At 41.3% G+C, this 23793-nt stretch overlaps 1 protein-coding gene across 1 annotated transcript in view; it reads left to right on the top strand.

Annotated features, from left to right (window-relative positions):
* slc24a4b (solute carrier family 24 member 4b) overlaps positions 1 to 19773 on the top strand; it is a gene marked incomplete at both ends in the record, with an annotated part of 42652 nt that extends 22879 nt beyond the window's left edge. The window contains 15 exons of the mRNA XM_083898601.1: positions 2101 to 2177; positions 4950 to 5024; positions 5111 to 5195; positions 5316 to 5419; positions 6001 to 6075; positions 6169 to 6194; positions 6992 to 7045; positions 9871 to 10022; positions 12587 to 12756; positions 13626 to 13767; positions 14337 to 14503; positions 15659 to 15773; positions 17687 to 17799; positions 17875 to 17940; positions 19621 to 19773. Of these exons, the coding sequence (XP_083754727.1) occupies positions 2101 to 2177; positions 4950 to 5024; positions 5111 to 5195; positions 5316 to 5419; positions 6001 to 6075; positions 6169 to 6194; positions 6992 to 7045; positions 9871 to 10022; positions 12587 to 12756; positions 13626 to 13767; positions 14337 to 14503; positions 15659 to 15773; positions 17687 to 17799; positions 17875 to 17940; positions 19621 to 19773 (1574 nt within the window). The remainder of the gene's footprint in view (positions 1 to 2100; positions 2178 to 4949; positions 5025 to 5110; positions 5196 to 5315; positions 5420 to 6000; positions 6076 to 6168; positions 6195 to 6991; positions 7046 to 9870; positions 10023 to 12586; positions 12757 to 13625; positions 13768 to 14336; positions 14504 to 15658; positions 15774 to 17686; positions 17800 to 17874; positions 17941 to 19620) is intronic.
* Between the last annotated feature and the right edge of the window lie 4020 nt (positions 19774 to 23793).

Raw genomic sequence — 23793 nt, 5'->3', positions numbered from 1 at the left:
ATATGTGCCAAGAGCCCAAAAGAGCATTTAAAAAAAACAAAAAAAAAACGTATGACAAGTCGTTTTACATTCTAGAAAGTGGAAAATGACCGTTTCAGAATGGGTAATCGCCGTGTGAAGTCAACTGACTTTTAACTGAGATCATCACGGGGTCAGTCAGTCATTTATTGTTCTGTTTACCTCATGGTTCATGAAGTCCTTTCAGAGAACAACAATGACTACAAAGTGGAACAAAAGTGTTCAGACTCCTGTCCCTTCTGTTCTCTCCTAGAAACCGTGAACGTTGGTATCGTCATGGTCTTCCGAGGAAAAATCCCAACGACCTTGAGAATTCTCTGAAATGGCTATAGTGCTACTACATGAAATGTCAGTTTTCATTTCTCACTCTTGTTTTAAAATGATGGTTCAGTGTCATCGTAGTCCAGTTTTTTCATTTTGCTCTTCAGACAATTCAAAATTGTCAGCCATTTTGGTTCTGGACCAAATGGCTGCCAATCAGCCTCTGTTGTTTGATGCTAATTAGAAAACGTTAGCATGCTAATATGCTAAACTGAGCTCCAAGCTCTGCTCAAAGTCTGAAAGAGCTTATCGTGGCTGCTTTATAATGCTAACTGTAGCTTAAATATAGTTGAAGGTTACATAAATAACGTTCTTGTGACAGAAGAAAGACGCCATTTGAGGCTTTTACACAGTATTAGCTGTTGGTCACACTGTTGTCCACATTAGCATGTAGTTTTAGCTAAACGGGAACAGTGTTTACTTTTGAAAAAAAGACCTGAAACTCATTATTGAGAACATTAACTGCTCATGAAGATGTTTATATCTTCAAACTCATTATTTTGCCTCGCTGGTAGCTAACATGCTACGTCCCCAGGCTTCACTTTTCAAACTGGAAGTCGACCTCCATTTTTCTATACGGTCTATGATTCCTACGGAAACCAGGCTTCCGTCTCCAGCCAGGTGCAATACAATTTTACTCTTCAGGTCAAAATGTTATAAATTGTCGGCCATTTTGGTTCCGGACCAAATCGCTGCCAAAATACATCAGCTTATGCTGTTTGATGCCAATTAGTAAAAAGGTTAGCATGCTAATTATGGTAAACTCGGCTCCTTGCTCTGCTCAAAGTCCCATAGATCTGATCCTGGCTGCTTTATAAAGCTAACTGTCGCTTAAATGTCATTTAAGCTTACATAAATAACGTGCTTGTGACAGAAGAAAGACGCCATTTGAGGCTTTAACGCAATATTAGCTGTTGGTCACACTGTCGTCCACATTAGCATGTAGTTTTAGCTTAAAGTTTACTTTTGAAAAAAGACCTGAAACTCATTATTGAGAACATTAACTGCTCATGAAGATGTTTATATCTTCAAACTCATTATTTTGCCTCGCTGGTAGCTAACATGCTACGTCCCCAGGCTTCACTTTTCAAACTGGAAGTCGACCTCCATTTTTCTATATGGTCTATGATTCGTACAGGAACCAGGCTTCCGTCTCCAGCCAGGTGCAATGAAATAACTGTGCTGCCGGAGATCGGAGAGCCATATGCTTGTACCACAGTCACACTGTGTTCCAGCTGCAGCGCTGGGTGATGGATGAAGAGTCCTCAGCATGGGACGCTTTCTGCGCGCTTGCTTTTAATTCTGTACGACTTCAGGCTCTTAATATAGCCCGCCGCTTCTCCCTTTTTGAGACATGATGTTGCATTTTTTTTACCACGTTCTTTCTTCCATGAATAGTTGTGAAGTCATCAGTTGTTGGGCGGCGGTGACAAACCGCAGGTCTGAGTAAATACTTTGAACCATTTTTCTTTGTGGAGGAACCAAAGCTTCGCTCACTTCAGATGATGACGATCACAGTCTGCTATTTCTGGGTTAACAAGAAAGTATCGCTGTAATAAATAATCTAAAGGAAAAGAGTAATCAGAGAATGAGTAACTGTCATAGCTGTGCCGCCAGTGTATTTGTTGAGTAAACAGGACATCCTAAGTCACACAGCCCTCTTGGGGTAAAGATGGGAACATGTCCCTCACTGTCATGTACCTGATGTGTGCTGACCATGACATTTCTGTGTTTGTTTGTTTTTTTTCTTTCTTTCTTCAGCAATACACGAGTTCCCTGAAGATCTTTTCACCAACAAGGAACGAAAGACGGGGGCCGTTATGCTGCACATTGTGGCGGTAAGACGACTTCAAAGTTGGATTGTAAAGCCTGAAAGATGGTCGACGTCGTGGTTAACGTTGTCAGATTTTAACTGTTTGCATCAGAACACATCCATCTTCTACCACTTTGATCTCCTTATGAGGGTCGCTGGTGCCAATCCCAGTCGACATGGAGACAAACGCATCCATTCTGACTAAAGGCCACTCCAGCCTTCATACTTCTGCGTCGTGGTGACGGATACGCACTAGCAATTTCCCGCCCGATCAGTAGGGGTCGCTACGCAAGGTTGTCGTGCTTTTGGTTACAAGTGAACAATGGCGTCCGAGAGGGAAAGACTGTTGTTGTTGTTGAAACAGTGGCCGTTTCTCACTTTTCTGTGTCACGGAACGCACTTTTAAGATAATTTGAGGCGAGAAATTAGCCATTTTGAGTCTAAACATGTGCAACTGTGTGTGTGTGTTAAGATATGACGTATTTATAGTTTGGCAGCGACGTTGTCGGCGGTGATCAGCTCCGCCTCTGTGGACGCTCTGTGCTCACTGTGAGCCGGCACAGAGCGGCGTTAGCTCGGCCTGTCCTGAGGACCAATCGCAGCCGTCTCCGTTGTCCCTTGACGGAGTGCCGGACACTTATTATTAATATTTCGTGCAGTCGGACTCTGCGTAACCTACGTAGATCGCTTTACGCAGGAGTATAAATTGCGCTTAAGCCTCCTCGCATGTCGTATAAACCAGGATGAAGTGTCGCTGGTGTAACCGCATATGTCACAGATCAGCCCGATGGGATTTTGAATGTCCCGAGACGCACAAATGTGTACTGTTGTAAAAATGATGACGGTTTCCTAACAGAGAGCTCCGACTCTAAGTGAACGCTGAAAGCTTCATAAATAAGGTGGTGTTTCTCTACGGTGTAGGAGTATTTTTAGCCGCTGTTGTAATGGACAAATGGCTGATTTCGTAACACCAGTTTTTTGAGACACTTGTCCAGTTCAGAACTAAATGTACAAATGTCCTTTTTTATATATATATATATTTTATGGGTTAGAGTCACGTTCTGCTCCCTCTGTGGATTCTAGGTGACACTTTTAGCCTTCGTAGTGAGACGGCCGGATACTCGATATCAGTCAGAATATTCAGACGTTGGGGGGGAAAAATAAAAATAAATGAATACTTCACGAAGCTCAGACAAGATGCTGTAAAATCACCTGCTCCCGCTGCCGTCATGTTTGCCGCGCTGCTGCTGTAATCGTGACAGCTGCCAGCTCGTGATTTGAAAACAAAAGTAAAATATTCTGCCCGCGTTGTTTGTGGAAAATATTCAAATTTAATGAAGCGCGTTGGTGCCGATGCTATTTATTTATTTATTTATTGTCTGAAATGACAAGAAATACTTTTTTATAGAAGTGGTATTGATGAGATGAAGTCGTGATGCATCATTTCAGATATAGAGCCGTCTCTACCTGTGAATAATGCTGCTTTTTAACCCTTTAAGGTACTACTCAACCATTTGGTGGAGCACACTTTAAGTCACTGTATCTCATTGAAAAATGCATCAAGCACTAACACTTAATGTGACTTGTTCTGAATGAATTATGCAAACCTTAAAAATTGTGTCTCAACCGTTTGGTAGAGGCCTGTGTCTGTAATACTGTAGGGTCTAATTTCACGTTATTGTTATAAGTAAATAAGAATAATAAAATAATAAAAAATGCTTTTGCTCTTTTCTTGGTGCTTACCTTAAAGGGTTAATGTTGTTTAATATCTCTTTTATTGAATCCGTCCTGGGAATGATTCTAAAATTGTTTTACCAGGAAATAAAGGGAAAGTTTCTAGAGAATTTATGAAACTTTTAATGTGTTATTTTGTTAGATTGAAGCAGACAATAAAACTCTCTTTACAAAGTGTCTTTGTCACGGGAAACAAACTAGAGAGGGAATGCAATACTAAAAACTGTGTTATATAAAAGAATATATATTCAAAAATCTCATCCAAAGCTTTTGTACTTTTACTGGAGGGATTGCTCTCTGAACTGAAGTCGTCATTTACATTAAAATAAAGCAGTCAGAATTTAAATGAAAAGGAGAAAAAGGCTCATAAAACAACCACAGGGAGCATTTTTATGTTCACTTCAGGGTTTTGTTTTTTTTGCGCTTCCAAGATCTTAATTCTTGATTCTGTTTTTTTGGTCGAGACTGGAGAGTGTGATTTATGCTGCGGCCCAGTTTACACTCTCACCTACGCCTTATCCCCACCTCTACGCTCCACAGTGAAATATGACTTAATAATTGTCCTGGCCTCAATAGTGAGAGGAGGAAGAGGAGGAGGAGGAGAATCTGTAGCGTGGTCCTACACTGCCCCCTGTGGATAGCATAGAGCAGAGCACGCCTGCTGGATTCTGCTAGGCCTTGATGATGTCACAGCTGATCTATAATTTATAGATTTCTCCTCAGCTACTGAAAATAGCACCCCCCCCACCACACACACACACACACACACACACACACACACACACACACACACACAGATTGAAGATATTTCACGTTTATGATCTAATGTTTTCAATCTAATTCAGGTTCAATTTTAAACCGATGCTGCTGCTCTTCGTCCACTTCATTTGTCCTTTAGCAGATATATTCTGTCTCTCTATATCTACTTTATATATCTTTTATCCTGATTAAGGATTCATCCGTGCACTCGCTCACCCCCTCACTGCCCTGGTCACGCACTCTTCAAAAAGTTGAACTCTGCTCCTTCTTCTTCTTCTTCTTCTTACTCTTCTTCTCTCCGCAGACGCTCTACATGTTCCTGGCTCTGGCCATAGTGTGCGACGAGTATTTCGTGACATCGCTGGAGAAGATATGCGAGGTACGCGAGACGTCTTTATAAATAATATATATATGAATAATCTCAATTCTGGTTCACAATTTGCACAATTTTTTTAATCCCCACAGAAACTGGATCTCAGTGAAGATGTTGCCGGTGCCACCTTCATGGCAGCTGGCAGTTCTGCACCGGAGCTTTTTGCATCTGTCATCGGTAAACCCACAAACACACACACACTCACACACACATGTGGGTACACGTAATATATCGGGTACACTTGGAGGCTCCCAGGCTGATTCTGATTGGCTGACGCGTCCCTCCTCCCGCGTGCAGGTGTCTTCATCACCCACGGAGACGTGGGGGTGGGAACCATCGTTGGCTCAGCGGTCTTCAACATCCTCTGCATCATCGGTGTCTGCGGGATCTTCGCCGGACAGGTGTGTGTGTGTGTGTCGGGCAGGGACGTACTGCTGCTGCTGCATCATTCTGTTTATTTATAGACTGCTGAGCAGCACATGTGTAGTTTGTGTTGTTTTTTCTTTTTGCTGAGGGCAAACAAAACCATCTGCTTTCAGTTCTGGTTTAAGTGGAAAAGAAGACGTATTAAAGACATAGTATGTAACATTTCTCCATTAAAACACCTTAATGTGATTAAGGTTAATATGGTATATTATGTAGTATGGGTAAAACATTACAATCGCCTTTTTATGACGTCATCTCTGCTGTGACGTCAAGGTCAAACCGTCAATGAAACATTAAAATGAGGAAGGACATTTTTCTGACCACTATTTAGTCACTGTTTGATCATTTTATTGTGTTCTTACTGTAAAGAGAACATGTACGTTCTGCTTCCCGACATTGTCAAACTAGGTCATGTTGTTATTTTTGATTTGAAAGACCCCCGAGCAGCTGAGATGAAATAATGTGCGTTTTTTTAATTTTTTAATTTATGAGCATTAATCAGAAATAACCTCTCCATTAAACTTTTACGTACTTTTTTCCCCGTGTGGGACCTCAGGTGGTGATGCTGACCTGGTGGGCCGTTTTCAGGGATTCCTTCTACTACATCCTGTCTATTTTGGCTTTGATCGCGGTGAGTTCTTTCAACCACGATCAATACATTTATATATAAACGAGCCAAGACATCATTTAACTCTTAATGAATATTTTACCGTTTTTCTTTCAGTTCATCTACGACGAGAAGATTGTTTGGTAAGTCCCCTCACAGATGTTACCACTCATTTTTAGCAGTGCCGTGCAATAGGTTATCGTGCGTTAACGCACGACACGTTTCCATGACGACTGACCGGAAAAAGACGCGCATGACGTCTGTTTGTTTACGTGCCGCGACACCGGAGTCCAGGCACCGTTTACCAGTTAGCTCCGTTAGCTGCATTAGCGCCGTTAGCGCGCCTACAGTCGAACTGGAGCGCTCTGTTTATTAAACGAAAAGAGCAACGCCACAAATAACCAGCGTACCTGTGTACTGTGTATGTGTGCCTCTGTTTTTAAAGTTTAGCATGACTTTAGAGACTCATTTTAACAATCCGGAGTCACGTAAACATGACGTCACGTACGTCTTTTTCCGATCAGTCGCCATGGAAACGCGCCATGCCTTAACGTTGACGCCGTTAAACGCCGTTGACGCGTTAACGTTTGACGGCACTACTTTTTAGATGTTTTTTAAAGGAGTAGGCAGAAGTATATTGTATTCCTATTACACACAACTCAATCACAACTACTTTATTTATCCCATCATTAAATATTTACACATTTACCATATTTTATACATAGTTCTTAATGTTCTCAGTACAACAGGCTTTAAACACCGTTTACCGTCTTGGATTAAACTCGTCAATTCGTACTGTAACTGATTTTCTCCTCATTATAAAAGCAAATTATAATTTTAGGTGGGATTCACAACTATTTAAGATCAGCTAAAAGATCTTTGATGTTCTTTTACTGCGTGTAGGTTTTTGAATATCACTGATAATCCTCTTTTTCATCAGGTGGGAGAGTTTGGTGTTGGTGCTCATGTACGCCGGCTACATCCTCGTCATGAAGTGAGTTTCTGCAACTTCCGTATCCCTTCTTTAACACATTTTTTTAAATAAAGTGAGAGACGTGCACGTCGGAGTGTTTTCCCTTCACCGGGGCTGCTGCACCAAGTGTGGAGCGGAGTGTGTTTCCCAGCTGCAGGGGGAGTGTCTCAGTCACTGCAGAGATGTGAGCAGCACAGAAAAGCTCTGATTCTGCTGCTGCTCCTCTGACTGAACTCAGACACTGCAGGATATAAAGTTTATGCTGCATTTTCTCCAACTTTTACAGTTTTATTTGAGCCTTTTTGCCTCCACGATAAATCATATTTAATGCCGAATAACAAATAGACGTTTGGCTAGAATGCTCATGAACAATATTTAGTGTTGAGCATTCCATTATATATATATATATACTCCCCCGTATAAAATGTATATGTCTTTTTTTATTATTTACTTATTTAAAGGTACAGTGCGTGGGATTTGGCAGCATGTATTGGTGCAGCCTCGCTCTTCACAATTCCGAGAGAACATCATCAGTTCTCATGAAAACTTTAACGTGTTTTCTTTGTTTATTTAAAAACCAACATTTCTGATGTAAATATCGAGCGTTCATTCTGTGCTAATGACCGCACAGGACCTTTCATAAAAGTCAGTTAACGTTATTTTTGGACCACAATCTGCCCCCGTTTCCCTTTTTTTTTTAAAAAAAACAAATAGATCCAATACGGCCTCGGCTCTTACATCATATCTGTGTCTTTACACTCCAGACTGCATAATGTCCTGTCCCGCTGTCTGTGTCCAGCTGCTAATCTGTGTTACACTCAGCAGCAGTCTGCTCACTCCCTGCCATAAGAGTTTAATCTTCCTCTCTCTCTCTGCAGTGGCTAAGAGCACAGGCTTAACCAGATCACTCCTCTCTCTCTCTCTCTCTCCCTTTCCTCGTTTAGAGAAAAAAAAAAAAAAAAAAACCCAAAACGGATTCTTGCTGAAGGACACGGTGTCATCTCTCCCCAAAAATATCCACTAACCCTTTTTTGGGCTCCAGTTTAAAGTGAAGCAGAACAGCAGGGAGGAGGAGGAGGAGGAGGGGGTTCAATATATCACAGTCACCACTCTGCAGTGACCTCCTCGCTGTGGCTGAGCTGTGTTTTTGGGTCTCATTTCCACGCAAAAAACGCTTTCACGTTTTTTAAAACCGAATAACATTAAAGGGGGAAACTGTTGCAGGATGAAATGGCATTTTTGAGTTTCAGAGCAAATTTGGCATACGTGTTTCTGCCTGATGTGATTCCTCGCGCCAAGTAGGAATACGTTCTCACCAGAGTTTGTTTGTCTGTTAGCAACATAACTCAAAAATTCACAGACGTATTTGGATGAAATTTTCAGGAAATGTCGACAATGGGACCAGGAACAAGTGATGAGATTTTGGGCGTGATCCGTAGAGAGGGGTGGGGGTTGGGGGTCTGAGCTGCCTCGGCCGGAGGTCTGCGTTCCGTGTGCTTTTTTAGTTTTAACCATAAAAGGACCAGAAAATGTCCTTTGAGTAAGTGTTTTTGACCATTTTTTTTCGGAATATCATTCAATATGTGGCTGTTATTCACAATTTACTGCATGTTAAAATAGTGTATTAACAATTAAAAATGAAGAAAAACAAAGACACTGTATTTCTGAACTCTCTTCTCTCTGGCGAAAAAGACGCTGATTCGCCGGCTTCCTGCAAAAGCGAGAGTGAAATTACCGTAATAACCACACGTTGTCTTTGACGTGCAACTTCTCAGCTTTCAGAAACCGTTGGAATGTTTCCGATAGCGCAAACCGTCGTGTAATTACGGTAATGCAAAGTGCGCTTGTGCAAAAGTGACGTTAATGGGTTTTAATAAGCAGGTAATGGTAAGTAACAATTGTGGTCATTAAAGAGTATTGTTTGTATTCATATCTGCTACATAATCTTATAACTTTCTACATTTTTATAGTGCCAAATAGAATAGAGTTGGTTACATTTCCATGTAAGTATTATAAAACAGTGAAAAAAGCTCTGAGGTGACCATTGACCCCCGTGGAAATCTTCACATTATCAAACCTGGCCCTTTGGACACCCTGGTTTTAAAGATTCCAACTGTTCAGTTAGGACATGATGGATGTGTAGAGAAGCAGAAGTGACTCTCTGCAGCATGAAAAACCTGGTGCTGGAGGTGTTTGACCATCTGCCCTGAGCAGTTGGAGTGAGAGCAGAGGGAATAGTGACATTTATACATACATCAACACATGCTGGTGGTGGTAGTTGTAGCAGCAGCAGCAGTAGCGGTGGTGTCAGAGCCCTGCAGAATAAGGACAGGAGGAAAATGTGTAAATCTTATCTAAACAGTTCCAGTGTTGACTTTCTCTGCTGCTGCTGCTTCTGTTGCACATCATGTTCAAAGGCAGCAGCAGCAGCATCAGCAGCAGCAGCTCCTCTCTGCGCTCTTCAGTATTCCGTGTGCACTCGGATGAAACCTCACTGTGGCCTTGTGATAAACATCAGTGAGGATTTCTGTTTGTAATGCAAAAACATCACATTTCAGCCAATTTTTTTTTTGTATAGCGTATAATGCTGATGCTGTTTTTTTTTTAAAAAAGAAAGAAACTAGGCCACGCAACTGTGAATTCCTCCTATACAAGTTTGCACTTTTATTTTGGCTAATGAACGCATCCTATATTTCAAAAGAGTCGCCGAGCCTTTCATCTGAGGCTCAGACGCAAACACGAGTCTCTACACAGATCGCTTGTTTCTCCTCGCTGAACTATCCCAGTGTGTCGAATGTCAGGATTATGTTCCATCTGTTTCTTTTTCTTTCTTTTTTTTTTACTAGATTCAACTCCAGCATGCAAAGGCTTTTCATGGGGAAGTCGAAAAAGAACGTGGCCAACGGTAACGCGGCGGCCAGCAGTGAGATGGAGGACGGTAATACTAGTTATGACTATGTTTTGGATGACGACCCGTCATTGCCGTTACTCGCCGAAGGTAAGGTTAACCAGACAGGCCGGGTTTCTGCTCCGCCCTCCGAGATGTGATCGTCTTCTTCTTCTTCTTCTACTACGAGTCTGTGGCTTTTAATCCTTGCTGAATTCTTTCTTTCTGAGAAATAATTTGGACGTTGATTGGGTTTGATTCTCTAAATCTTCAGCATCCTGTTTGGCTAACATCCTTCTCTACTTCCTCCCAACTCTTGAAAAAACGTCTAACCCTTGGCTCTTTGGCTGCATTAGTGTTCTCACGCCTGTCTGTTTAGCCTTACTAAACTTCTCCTTGCTTTGCCGTCAACAGTGTTTGTGCCGATTCTTTCTGCTCGCGTGCTACTTTTTCTTCTCCCCGGGGGGGTTGGGCCTCCTGAAGTGAAGTGGTAACGAATTTCACCAGAGCTCTGTTTACGCTCTTTAATTTATGTGCATGTATAATGAGTCAAATTAAGGCAAAGTTAAAATAAAACGGCGTCCAATAGAACTTTTCCTAATCCCCCCATACACACAGAATAAAGAGAAAATGAGGAGTTATACACTACTGTTCAAAAGTTTGGGGTCACCTATACAATTTGTTTGTGTTTTCCATTAAAAGTCACACTTTTCACAATAAGAGTTGCAAAATGAATAGAAAATATAGTCATAGATATTGACAAGATTAGAAATAATGATTTTTATTCAAAAATAATAAGTTTTCAGCTGTGCTAACATCATTGCACAAGGGTTTTCTCATCATCCAATAGCCTTCTAACGTGATTAGCAAACACAATGTACCATTAGAACACTGGAAATGGGCCTCTATACACCTATGTACATATTCCATTAAAAACCAGACATTTGCAGCTAGAATAGTCGTTTACCACATTAACAATGTATAGAGTGGATTTCTGATTAATTTAATGTTAAATTCATTGGAGAAAAAAGAGCTTTTCCTTAAAAAATAAGGACATTTCCAAGTGATCCCAAACTTTTGAACAGGAGTCTGTTGTGTATGTGTTATATTCTCATATATTCCGGGCCGAAAAAGTTTTTTTTTTTTTTGTAAATCAATCTCGCTCAGCGCATAAATATTTACAACTTGCAAAAGCTGAACCAGGAAGCTATTTGAAGTACCCAGCACCCAGAGGTCATGTGAACTTGTTCACTGCTGGCGACTCGTCCTTCAGGGTTGAAGGATTTTACATGAGGTCAGAGAGAAGTAGGGGGAGGCATTCGAGACTCTAAATCTGCCAGATTAATCGGTTTTCTGTTGTGTGGTCCCATCATCGAGGCTGGCCCCTTTTGCATTTTGGTGCCAAGTAACTACACAGGTAAACAAATTAGAACGAAAACACTTTAAAAAAACAAGTCATAAAACACTATAGAAGTTACAATAGAAGTATGGATGCTACAAAAAGAGAACTAAATACTCTACATATTAATAAATTATAGTAAATGGTAATGAAATTTGAAGTTTTAACCTCCATACCCTATCTTTTTCTATTATATTATTCGGTATGTTCATTTGTTAAGCAAAGTAAGGCACCCATAGACTGATTTTTAATCATATTTATTATTATATTTTTCTTATTTTGAGGTTGTGTGGCGCCCCTCCACCAGGTGGCGCCCTACATGACCTGCATTTACTCAAACCCAAAAGGATCCAAGGTTGTTCTACTTGCATATATAGATTTAATGTAGTTTTAGCATGTTCATCATTGTCCAGCATTTCTGAAATTTGGAGAATTCTCAGTGTTTTACAGTAATGGAAAAATTAAATAAGAATTCTAGTAAATCTAAACAAACTAGTGGAGTGAGTTTTTATGTATATGGCACGTTTTATACAGTAAAAGACACATATTACAAGTGCTGGATGGCCTAAAATGAAATATTTCACATATAAAACAGAAAAAAAGGAATCAAACTATTTTCAAACCCTTTGGTTAACGTGAAAAAAAAGATTCTGGGACTAAATATGCACTTTATATATCATCATATACAGTTTGTTTCCTGGAAAGATGATGCAACTCTCGAGCCTCCGTTGAGGCGACGAGCAACAGGAAGACATCTACATTAGTGGATTACAACATGTATAACTTTGAATTTGTCTCAACGGGACACTTTGTTTAAACACCCTAACTTTTGATTTATGTGGATGTTTATTTGGGAAATGCATTATGACATTGAGAGAACCTTGCGTTTTGCAGCTTTACACCGTGATATAGTGTCAGAATGACTCTGGTTCAGCACCCATTTTATATTCCATCATAACTTGAGCCAAGAAACTGTAGCACGACAGTGTAAAAAAAAAGATTGTACGAATGTTTATGGTCAAGTGTGTGTCGCTCGATAGCTACGGCCCATTAAAAATTAGCTCTGTTCATTATTGTAAAGTTTTACTCTGCACTTTTCCTAATGGGGTGTAATGGATTCATGATAAATCGCTTTAAAAAAAAAAAAAAACCCGCATGAAAAAGCACTTTGACATTACACTATGAAACGGCGTCGACGCGTACGTGAATTGTGCGACGACCTCCTCGATCGATAAAGTTAATTCCTTATTAAATTCCATATCGCATCCATCCTCAGTGAAGCCCAGCAAAGCTTACAGCCGCGGCTCAGTGGTGATGGTGGACGAGATCATGAACGCCAGCCCGTCCAAGTTCAGGTTCCCGGAGGCCGGCCTTCGCGTCATGGTCACCAGCCATTTCGGACCCAAGACCCGCCTGCGCATGGCCAGTCGCCTCATCATCACAGAGGTACAGCTGCTCGTTCGCACTCCCAACACCTTCGACTTTAGTGACTTAAACACTCCAGTTTTTGTGTGTTTTTAAAGGTGCCATATGTAAGAATGTGGCCAAAAACGGTTACTACATTCAAATTCAAAATATCGAGGTCTTTTAGGTTTCGTTTTCTGACGTAACTGGCAACCCGTGGTTGCTGGGGAGCTGAGACTCGACTGACTGCAATAATTGGTAGACGGCAGTAGGTGGCGCCAAATGCCAAAACATGATTTGCACCCTGCAAAGTATTTTTTTAATGCAAATATTTTGGCTGTACTTGGCTGTTATCTAACAGCTAATTGTTCCATGCCATCATTGGCTAATAGTTAACTGTTCCATAGTTGGCTAATAGATAATTATTCCAACTAATAGCTAATTTTACCATAGTTAGCTAACAGCTAATTTTACCATAGTTATCTAACAGCTAATTGTTCCATAGTTGTAAAATAGCTATTTGTTCCATCGTTGGCTAATAGCTAATTGGTTACTACATTCAAATTCAAAATATCAAGGTCTTTTAGGTTTCGTTTTCTGACGTAACTGGCAACCCGTGGTTGCTGGGGAGCTGAGACTCTACTGACTGCAATAATTGGTAGACAGCAGTAGGTGGCGTCACATGCCAAAAAATTATTTGCAGTATGCAAAGTATTTTTTTACTGTTGTTGTTGGTGAGTTTAGTATGTTATACGAATATTATTCCTGAGTCTCTGTGACATATTAGGAGGATTTTATGGCCAGTTGCTTTAGATTTATAACATAACGCACTTTTAATGAGCAATTAGTAAGGGTTAGGGTTACGGTGTCCGCTCATGTGCCCTTTGACTTAGTTTCTTTCTTTCTGAAAGCGTCAGAAGTTGGTTCAAGCGTCCAACGGCGTGGAGACACAAGTGGTTGACGGCAAGGTCGAGATCGAGAACGGGAACGTGCCGGAGGACAAACCCCCCGAGGCGGAGGAGAACGAGACCATCTCGCCGTTTGGTATTCCAAGTACGTGATTCATGTTATGTATAGAGTTATGGATAATCCTCACGTCTTTGATGTTTCGGTGATATATATATTCATTTTACACGATCTCGCTTTGCACGTTATTCAGTAGAATTTGTCGTCCGGACAGCTCTGCTCAATCTGCTGCAGAAAAATCCTCTACGCTTCGATAGTTATTGATGTCCCTGCTCAAATGAAGTCGGTGGCTCCATATATATACGGACTGATAATGATGCTCTTTGACAGCTCGGAGTGGGGGCTGCTCTTTTATCCGTCACTTGCCGCCGATGTGAAAAGAATCTGATTAATCTGATTTAGCGTGAAATGGGCCAATTCATCTCGGCGGGTGCGGGCGTTTGTTGCATTCTGTCGGGACAAAAGATGGAAGTGGAAAGGGAGGAGAGGGAACACGTGAGGTGCCAGAGACGGCGCCGGAGCCGGAGGAGGAAATAAAAATAAAAAAAACAAATGGAACTAAAGCTCCAGAGACGAGCAAAAGTGGGAACAAAGGCAAAAAACCCACAAAACCCTAATGAGCTAATCTGTTGTGTTCTTGTGTAATTCTGCTGCAGGGGGCTGTGGCAGCAGATTGAAGTGGCTGATCTCGTGGCCTCTGCTCCTCTTGCTGTTCTTCACCGTGCCAAACTGTGCCAAACCTCGCTGGGAGAGGTTCTTCATGGTCTCCTTCATCCTGTCCACGGTTTGGATCGCAGTCTTCTCGTACCTGATGGTCTGGATGGTGAGTGGAGTCTTACAAGTTCATCTTTATCTGGGTCTATAAATGTGACTTTGATATGATCAGATATTGTACACGTCCCTCTTTCAAATGTCAAGTTTAGCTATCTTTGGTTTATATACGATGGGCCCTTTATTAAAACTTAATATCTTGGGTATTTTTGTCGGGTTTTTTTGGCAACTATTGTTTGTTTTATTGCAGTGATTTTTTTTTTCTTCTCCCAAATAAAATTTCTTCAAGCTTGTTTAGTTTAGCTTACTGTTTAACAACGGCAACGCACATTTTTACAATTGTTCCATAGTTAGCTAATAGCCAATTGTTCCATAGTTAGCTAATAGCTAATTATTCCATAGTTAGCTAAGAGCTAATTGTACCATAGTTGGCAAATAGCCATTTGTTCAATCTTTGGCTAATAGCTATTTGTTCAATCTTTGGTTAATAGCTAATCGTTCCATAGTTGGCAAATAGCTATTTGTTCCATAGTTGGCTAATAGCTATGTGTTCCATAGTTAACTAACAGCTATTTGTTCCATAGTTAACTAACAGCTAATTGTACCATTGTTAGCTAACGGCTAATTGTACCGTAGTTGGCAAATAGCTAATTGTGCCATAGTTAGCTTCATTTACATCTGTACTCTGTGGGCAGGCAAACAAACTACAATTAGGACATATGAGAACATAAACTAAACTAATACGTAAGAATACATTAGAAGACTAATAGACAGGTAGATGAAAAACAATAAAGACAGATGGCATATTATGTATTCTTATTATCACATTATAATTAATCTGGCCTGTTCAAGACAGTGAATATAAATAGCTGGCTAAACCTACATTCAGTAGCTGCAAATAATTACACCAGAGTCTTGTTTACAATAAATTAAAATAGAAGTCTGGCCTGAAAAACATTATTGCAATTATATTAATTTGTCATTTGTGAGAATTTAGGGCTTGAAATGCAAATCAGTAATTCATAAATAACTAAAAACAATATACACACACAGCCAACAACCGTTTTAAGCATGTAAAATACAGTAAATACTTGGACATTATCTTGTAGGCCACATTAAACACTGTTAGTGTGTGGATATGAGATTGTTTTCTTCATCCAAGCGTGTGATTCCACATTTCATCCCTGACGCTGTCTAATCCTCTCAGGTGACTATAATTGGCTACACTCTGGGAATCCCTGATGTCATCATGGGCATCACTTTTCTGGCAGCAGGCACCAGCGTCCCAGACTGCATAGCCAGCCTCATCGTGGCTCGGCAAGGTGCGTGTCGTCCTCTTCTTCTTCTTCTTTTTATTTTTACCCCTGAAAGATTTTTGGACCACTGTTTTTATGACGGTTTATGATGCAGCCGAGAGCCAAAATTGCGACCGCTGCGGTTACGAATCATGAATTTAAAGGGCACTGTGGTTTTAAAACAAATAATCTTACACATTTATGATCCCTGGTGTCGAATCATTAAAGGAGAAAAACATTACAAATATAGCTAGTGTGTTTTACGTATAGATTGGGGTCAGTGGTTTTCTTTTATTCAAGTGGATGCAGTGAAAGGAACAAGAGAAAAGTATCATAATGCCGTAAAATCTGCAGTGTTAAGGCCACACTAGAAGAACTGGGACTATGGCCCCGTCCCAATACCTCGCCTAACCCTAAATTTTGCGCCCCCTTGTGTAGGGGGGAGCAAGGGGAGTGCAATTTTGCCCTTTTAATCAATCCTCAAAATGTAGTGAGCTCTGATACGGGCTTAAAACGAAGTGGAAGATGAAATTACCCATGATGCTTTGCGAATTCAACAAAGATGGCGGCCACATCTGCCGAGGAACAATTTTGTTGTAATATATTTTCGCAAATAAACACATTATAATGTCGAAATGTGTTGGAATATGTTGGTTTGATATCCAAAGGACTGTTGAGCTTTGGACACTAATGTCAGAAAATAACTGACGATTTATGAAAGCTGCTAGCTAACTAGCTAAAAAAAAAGAAAGAAAGAAAAGCTAGCTAACTAGCTGGCTAGCGGCTATTTGCAGAGCGCTTCGAGAGAGTATGCCCGTCATGTAGAGTTACATGACAGGCAAAGGCTCGGCAACTAGCCGCTAGCTAGCTCTGCTACATCTGGGTAGTTTTGTCAGTGTTTTGGATGTGTGTACCGGCGGTCACTTGAACACGAATACTCTGGACTTGTCAGATTTCAATCCCATTCGTGATATAGCGTTTACGAGGACGGAGAAAATCAAACACAGGCAACACAACAGCTGGATCTGCTGATTTTTCCTGAAGGAACATGGTAGCACGCTTCACGGGTAGGATTGTCAACATGTGACAATGTTAGCACATTTGGTAATTTTGTTAAAGTTGACTTTTTTCATTCTTAAAGTAACTTAAAGGGTTCAATTTAACACTATTTTTTTAGTTAATTGGTGTTAAATTGATTAGTTCACGGTTACTTAAACACTGCAGACTATACTGTGTATATGTGGTAAACATAAATCTCTACTGCATCATAATGTACACACAGAAACGTGCTCAGGAATTTTATTTTTTTTATCTTTTCACCTGCGATCATGCAGGGTAACACATTTTTCAAGTTGGACGAGTACAAAGCACAGAGACGAGAGGGAATGGTGCAGAGCTGTTTATAGACATTAATAGTGTGCCGCTGCGTCATTTGCATCCCAGTTGAATAGGGTTATGGCCCTGGAGAATATCGCAATGTACAGAACAGCACAAAAAGAAAAAGAAGAAGAAAGTGTGAGATCTAAAGTTTAGGGGGGGGGAAGAAAGTGGTGAATTTGACCTGAAATTGAAGATGTGCCTCGAAACTGATGCTTTGGGGCATAAAGGGAGAAGGATGAGCAGTGCAGTTCTGAAGGTTGTCCTACATGTATGAATATTTGATAATGTATATACACCAAATACTAAAGAGTCAAACAGCCTGAGCTGTAGGGCACTGTCGCCTATAGTTCCTTCCTAGACTGAAGTCTAGGCCCCATGATATCTTTGTCCTTGGTTGCCATGGCAACTGCCACTGGAGAAATGGGGACGCTGCGTCTCCATCAGTGTTTTCACCGGCGCTATTGTTTTACAGCCCCGACTACAAACTCTCTCTAATGAGAGAACATGTCCTCCACACAGCTACAACATCACATACACACTCTCTCTCTGTTGTGTTGCAGGTCTGGGAGACATGGCCGTGTCCAACACCATCGGCAGCAACGTGTTCGATATCCTGGTGGGTCTCGGGGTTCCCTGGGCCCTGCAGACCATATGTATAGACTATGGATCAGAGGTAAAGGGGTTGTTTTTGTCCTCGGAATGAACCGCTGCTGCTTAGTTTGCTGATCTCGGTCTCGTGTGTTTGCAGGTGATGATCAACAGCCGGGGCCTGGTGTACTCGGTGGTGCTCCTGCTCGGCTCTGTGGCCCTCACGGTGAGCATGGTTTATTCCTAAAGCTTATTAGGAGGGCTTTACTGGAGCTAAATAAGAAGAAACTTAAAATATGACTATACTCTAGTGGTTTAAGGGCAAAAACGTGTTCTCCTGTAATTGCGTAACATTGGTGTTTGGCTGCTGTCATCACTAACTGATGCACTGCATTGCAGGGGTGACTGAAGCAGGTTATGTAACCGCTTCATAAAAATGTAAAAATTCCCTGTTGTATTGTACTGTGGCTCAGGGTTTTTCTTGTGGTGGCGGAGGTTTTTCCAGTTAAATGGAGCAACTTTTAGGTCACTGGTAGTTTCCACTGCGTTTGATAACGAGTTCAGAGATCTGAGAAAACTCTTTAGACATAGGGCTTTAAAAATAATCTCATACTGTCAGTGATGAACAATTAATCAATAACAATGTTTGATACAGCCAAAATGTGTCAGAATATCATTTTAAATTAATTCCTGTCTGGATCTATACACGTCTTAATCTACAGACTGAAGAGAACATCTATGTTTCTTCAAAGATCTGCACAAATATCACACACTTTATAAATTTCAATGTGTTTTTTGAAATAAGAATAAGAAGAATACATCCCACCTTTTTTCACTCACAATAAATAAATACATGCTACGTTAGCGCTAGGTTACATTCATTACAGGTACTTTTTTTTTGCATTATTAATGAATAAAACCCTAATAGTTCCCTTTAGCATCATGTAAATCATGTCATGAGATAACACGTAAGCCTCACAACCATAGACTATATAAAACTGGACAATGATATATGCTAGGTAGCATAGATAGATAGATAGATAGATAGATAGATAGATAGATAGATATATGCTAGTTAGCTATATAGATGCTGCTCACAAGCCTGACAACCATAGCCTGTATATGAAAATGGACATAGATAGATTGATATATAGATGCTAGTCAGCATAGATAGATAGATGCTAGTTAGCTAGATAGATGCTAGTTAGCATAGATAGATGGATAGATGCTAGTTAGCATAGCTAGGTAGATGCTAGTTAGCGTAGCTAAATAGATGCTCGTTAGCATAGATAGATACTCGATAGCATAGGTATAAAGATAGATGCTAGTTAGCGTAGATGGATGGATAGATGGTAGTTAGCTATATAGATGCTAATTAGCATAGATAGATGCTAGTTAGCATAGATAGATAGATAGATAGATAGATAGATAGATAGATAGATAGATAGATAGATAGATAGATAGATAGATAGATAGATAGATAGATGCTAGTTAGCATAGATAGAGAGATGGATGATCGTTAACATAGATAGATAGAGAAAGGGCAGTGCAAAACAGTTGTAATCATATACTGTATATAATATAGTTTTCTGGTTGTAAAACAAAGAGGATCGAATAAACTGTGTCGGTGTCTGAATCACAGAGCTGTCACACAGATTGGGAGATTATCATGAATTACAGGTTGTGTTTGAAACGAGCTCACTTGTCCGTGATCATCTGGATGAGGACAGATTAGGACGGAGAGCCATCATCCTAAAATATATGAACTATTTTGTATAACCTGTGAATGAAACCTCGACAATCTGCAGCTTTAATTTAAGACAGAAATTGCATTTTTATTGATGAGCAAGCTGAGGTTTGAATGTGCCACATTTCCCGTCTCTGACGTGACCGTGTACATGTGCAGGTTCTGGGGATCCACCTGAATAAGTGGAGGCTGACCGTGAAGCTGGGCATCTACGTGCTGATCCTGTACGCCATCTTCCTCTGCTTCTCCATCCTGATCGAGTTCAACGTCTTCACCTTCGTCAACCTGCCCATGTGCATAGAGGTGGAGTAGTTGGGCAGTAGTCGTAGTAATAGTTGCACAGCAGCATGTCTCTCGGAAAAATACCAAAACCTCAAAAGCTCCCATGGCACACCCAGACTTTTTTTTTATTTTTTCTTCCGATAATACTGGACCTATCTGCAAGACCCCGTCCCCTTCTCATCCTCCCATTGTGATTCTTTAGTCCCAGACGTGATAAATGAAATATGAGTTTCCTCCAGAGGGAGAGCACTGTGATGGTGGATGGGTCTCTGTCTCCTGATCACACGGTTCCTTCCTTCCTCTTTCTGTTTTTTCTTCTTCTTTTATTCATTCCCGTTGATCACAGGTGTTGCCTGTTACTGCAGTAAAGTCTTTAGTTCCTGTGTGCACCTGTTAACTCTCTGCCCATTTAGCATGCCTTTTTAGATGTTGGGGACGTCCAGAATCATAAGTGCCCCCCCCCCCCCCCCTCCCCCCCACACCCCCTCCCTGTTGATTGTTGGTGTGTGTGTTTTCATCGTTCACATTGTAGATTTTCCACACACACCCCTGTTTTTTCAAAGCCTTTCAACAAACCAAACTAGAGTTCTGTGAAGGGGAAAAAGAGCAACCAAAATCTCATTATGTAGAGCAATTGACCACCCCCCCCCCCCTCCAGTACCCCCCAAAGATTTAAAAAAAAAGGAAAAAAAAAAGTACACTTCCTTCCTTTTCCTTCTTGACCTCCTGGAGGTCGGCAGCTCCCCCTCCTCCTGTCTGGACCTGACTCTCCCGGCATGGCCCTTTGGCATCAGGGGAGCAGATCGTGTTCACTCGCAACCCCTTTTTGCGCAAACTCCTCTCCGCACCTCATCTGCTTGATCGAATCTACTTCTTTTCTTAAAAACAAAAACAAAGAAAGAAAGGAGAAAAAATAAAAGAGACATTGTCAGGACACTCTGTTGTCGGAAATAAGCCACAGTCCGCGTCAGTCGACTGTGAAGGTGTTATGCATATGCAGCACTGCACAATGTAAACTTGTAAAACACGTTTTTTTTTCTTTCGTTTTTGTATTTATTTTTGTTTGTCTCGTATGAAAATGTGGACGAGGAGCGCACATGGGGGGGGGGGGAGAAAAAAAAGGGTTTTCTTGCTTTTTGTGCTGTAAGGAGATTTGACCACTCAGAGAGAGAGAGAGGGTTAGTGATGCAGGCTGCTGGGAGAGGTGACGCCACGTCGGTTGTTTCTCGACTTCTCCCTCTGCACAACTTCAGAGAAGAGACAGAAATCCGGATTAAATGGGATGCGTCTTGTTTTTGTCGTCATCTGGTGACTTCTCATCTTGAGGCGGCGGCGGTGGCGTGGAGAGAGAGAGAGAGAGAGAGTTGTTTTAAAGAGAAATGCAAAGAAAACCAGGCAGTCGCTTGTCAACACTGTCTGCTGTAACAGCCTTTTTGGACAGTAGGGGGCACTGCAGGCCCCTCTACACAGGCCAAGGCTACAAACTACAGGTGTCGGTTATCAGGGAAACTTGGAAATGGACAACTCCAAGAAGAGGTGGCGGCGGCGGTCAGCGGCGGTCGGTGATGGTCTATTGATTTTTGAGTTACATGTATATATTGCACTTTAACAGCCATCCTCTCATTCTGAATCAACTAGTGCTTCCTTCTCTGTGTGTGTGTGTGTGTTGTCAGTGTACATGTCTGTGTGTATGAGAGAGAATTTTGTGTGAGTGAGTGAGTGAGTGCGCCTCTGTCTGCAGTTGCATGCTGGGACTTTAAAAACAAAACAAAAACGCAGGCTCCTCCACAGCACAGCACAGCAAAAAGGCTGAGGGCTTTCCGGGGGCTTTCGTCTCCATGGAAACCCTAACCCCCCCCCCCCCCCCCCCCCCGACCCATTTTACAAAAAACTCGGCAGCTACGTGCTACACTTGCAATCCAGTTTTTTTCCGTGTGTGTGTGTGTGTGTGTGAGAAGTCCACAAAGTGAGGCGCAGAGACTTTGGTGATTTAATATTATCCCTCTGTCACTCTGCTGGCAGCAGGCACTTGTATATGCAATCTCTCAATGTAAAGAAATCTGTGTGTGTGTGTGTGTGGACGGACGGAAAAGGCCCCCACCTACCTGCAAGGTCGCCATATAAAGGACGGGCGAGGGAAGATGTGACGTCAGTTTGTCTTTGTGGTACTTTGATGTGTGAGCTCACAGGTGTGTGTGTGTGTGTGTGTGTGTGTGCACGTCTCAGTTGAGCCAATAGTTCTGGACCTTTCACGGGGAAGTCTTCACCTCCGACACACTGCACACACACACTCCTTTCCCTCCCCTTTTTTTCTCTTGCACAAGGGCATTAAATGTTCCCCCCCCCTCCCCCTGCAACTCGACTTGAAGGAGCAGCATGGATGGAAAACATGGATGGATGGACTTTATCCGATCCACTCCTGGGACTCTGTCACTTGCTCCGTGGACCTGGTTTGAGAGCAGACTTTTTAAAAAAAAGCAGAGAATCGGACCTCGTCCTTAAACTGCTTTTATTCCACGGTTCAGATTTGGACGGAGGTGACCACACAGGGCCCCACACAGACTCCACCATCCTCCTCTCCAGTGACCCTATTTTTGATGCTTTTTGGTGGTGGTGGCGGGGGAAAGGCCTGTTTGTACTGTAGATTTAGTTGATTCAGAATGTGCAGTGTTAAGGTTATTCTTTGTTTTTTTGTTTTTCTTCTGTTGCTGCTCTGTGTGGTCATGTCCCATTTGTCAGGTTTTGAGCGGTAACACCTCAGCAGGGGGTAAAAAAAAACATGAAAAAAAAGACAGTGCTTTTTCTTCGTTTTTTGTCCTCATTTTGACACGCAGCAGTCAAAAAGTGTTCGGGGAGGGGCAAAAATAATGTCGTTTCTGATGCCATACTTGCGTCGTAGCTCTGCATAAAAGAACCTAGATTGTATGGAAGTGGTATAAGATAAAAAACTTTAGACACACGCACACACGTTTTAGCCGTTTCAAACCAACGCGAGAGAGAGAGAGGACTGGTGTGTATTTCTTGACTGAATGCGACCCGATGCACTGTGAGCTCAATGTGATGTGGGAGTTGTTTGTCCAGAATAATAAATGATTAAAAAAAATAATAATAATATATATAAATATATATATTTAATGTAAAGTTAGTTACTATAAATAAATAATAATAATAAAAAAAAAAACATTACTGAGGACATCTGTATAACTTATATGAATGTATTGTCTTGCTATACTGGACATATCCAACCAATGCATTTTACTGTAAAGCAATAATGTGAAGAAAAAATGAATAAAATGGCAGAAATAATTCCTGTACATGTGTCTCATCAGTTATTCTTTAAAGTTTAAAGCATGTTTTTTTTTTTTTTGGATTGAAAATTGTGGCTTTAAAGGAAACCGAGCACATTAAGCATTTTGACTTATTCGGTGTAAATCCAGATTAAATTGTGTGTGGGGGGAATAATCACAAAACATCCCTAAAAAGTCGGCACTAATCTTACTTTCTTTACGGCCCTTCAGATTCACTGTGACTTTGGGAACCGCTGCACTGAAATATCTCAGGGTCATAAAAATCTGGCTTAATCTCAACCATCTGCAGCAGTAAAGCACTGACAGACTGCATCAATATTAAAAATGCTATAAAACTGCATCAGTCATAAGAGGCTCTTCCTCTCTTTTCTTCTTCTTCTTCTTCTCCCCTTGTCGAAAACGTCTTTTTTGGCCTCCTGATACTTGAAGGTGATCGGTGACTTTAGCGTTGCATTTTTTATGAAGCTGAAGAACCCACAGGATGAAATATTGATAGTTCTAAATCTGAGGACACAGAGAAGCTGTGATTTGTAATCCCCGGGAATAAATCCCCCACTTCAGGAAGGAAGAGAGGGATACAACATTTCCCAGGGTGCAGTTTCTCATCTTTTGAAAGCAGCTGGAAAAAGTCACCGATGAGCTGCTTTACACTGTGGTTTTGCCATTCACACACTTTAACATGGGGTTAAGTGCCTTGCTCAAGGACACATATACTAGCAGAGGCAGGAATTGAACCCACAGC

This window comes from Microchirus variegatus (genome assembly GCF_963457635.1).
Source record: "Microchirus variegatus genome assembly, chromosome: 12".
NCBI classification, from domain to species: domain Eukaryota; kingdom Metazoa; phylum Chordata; class Actinopteri; order Pleuronectiformes; family Soleidae; genus Microchirus; species Microchirus variegatus.
Note: the sequence above shows the minus strand (reverse complement) of the source record. Positions and strands in the feature narration are given on the sequence as shown.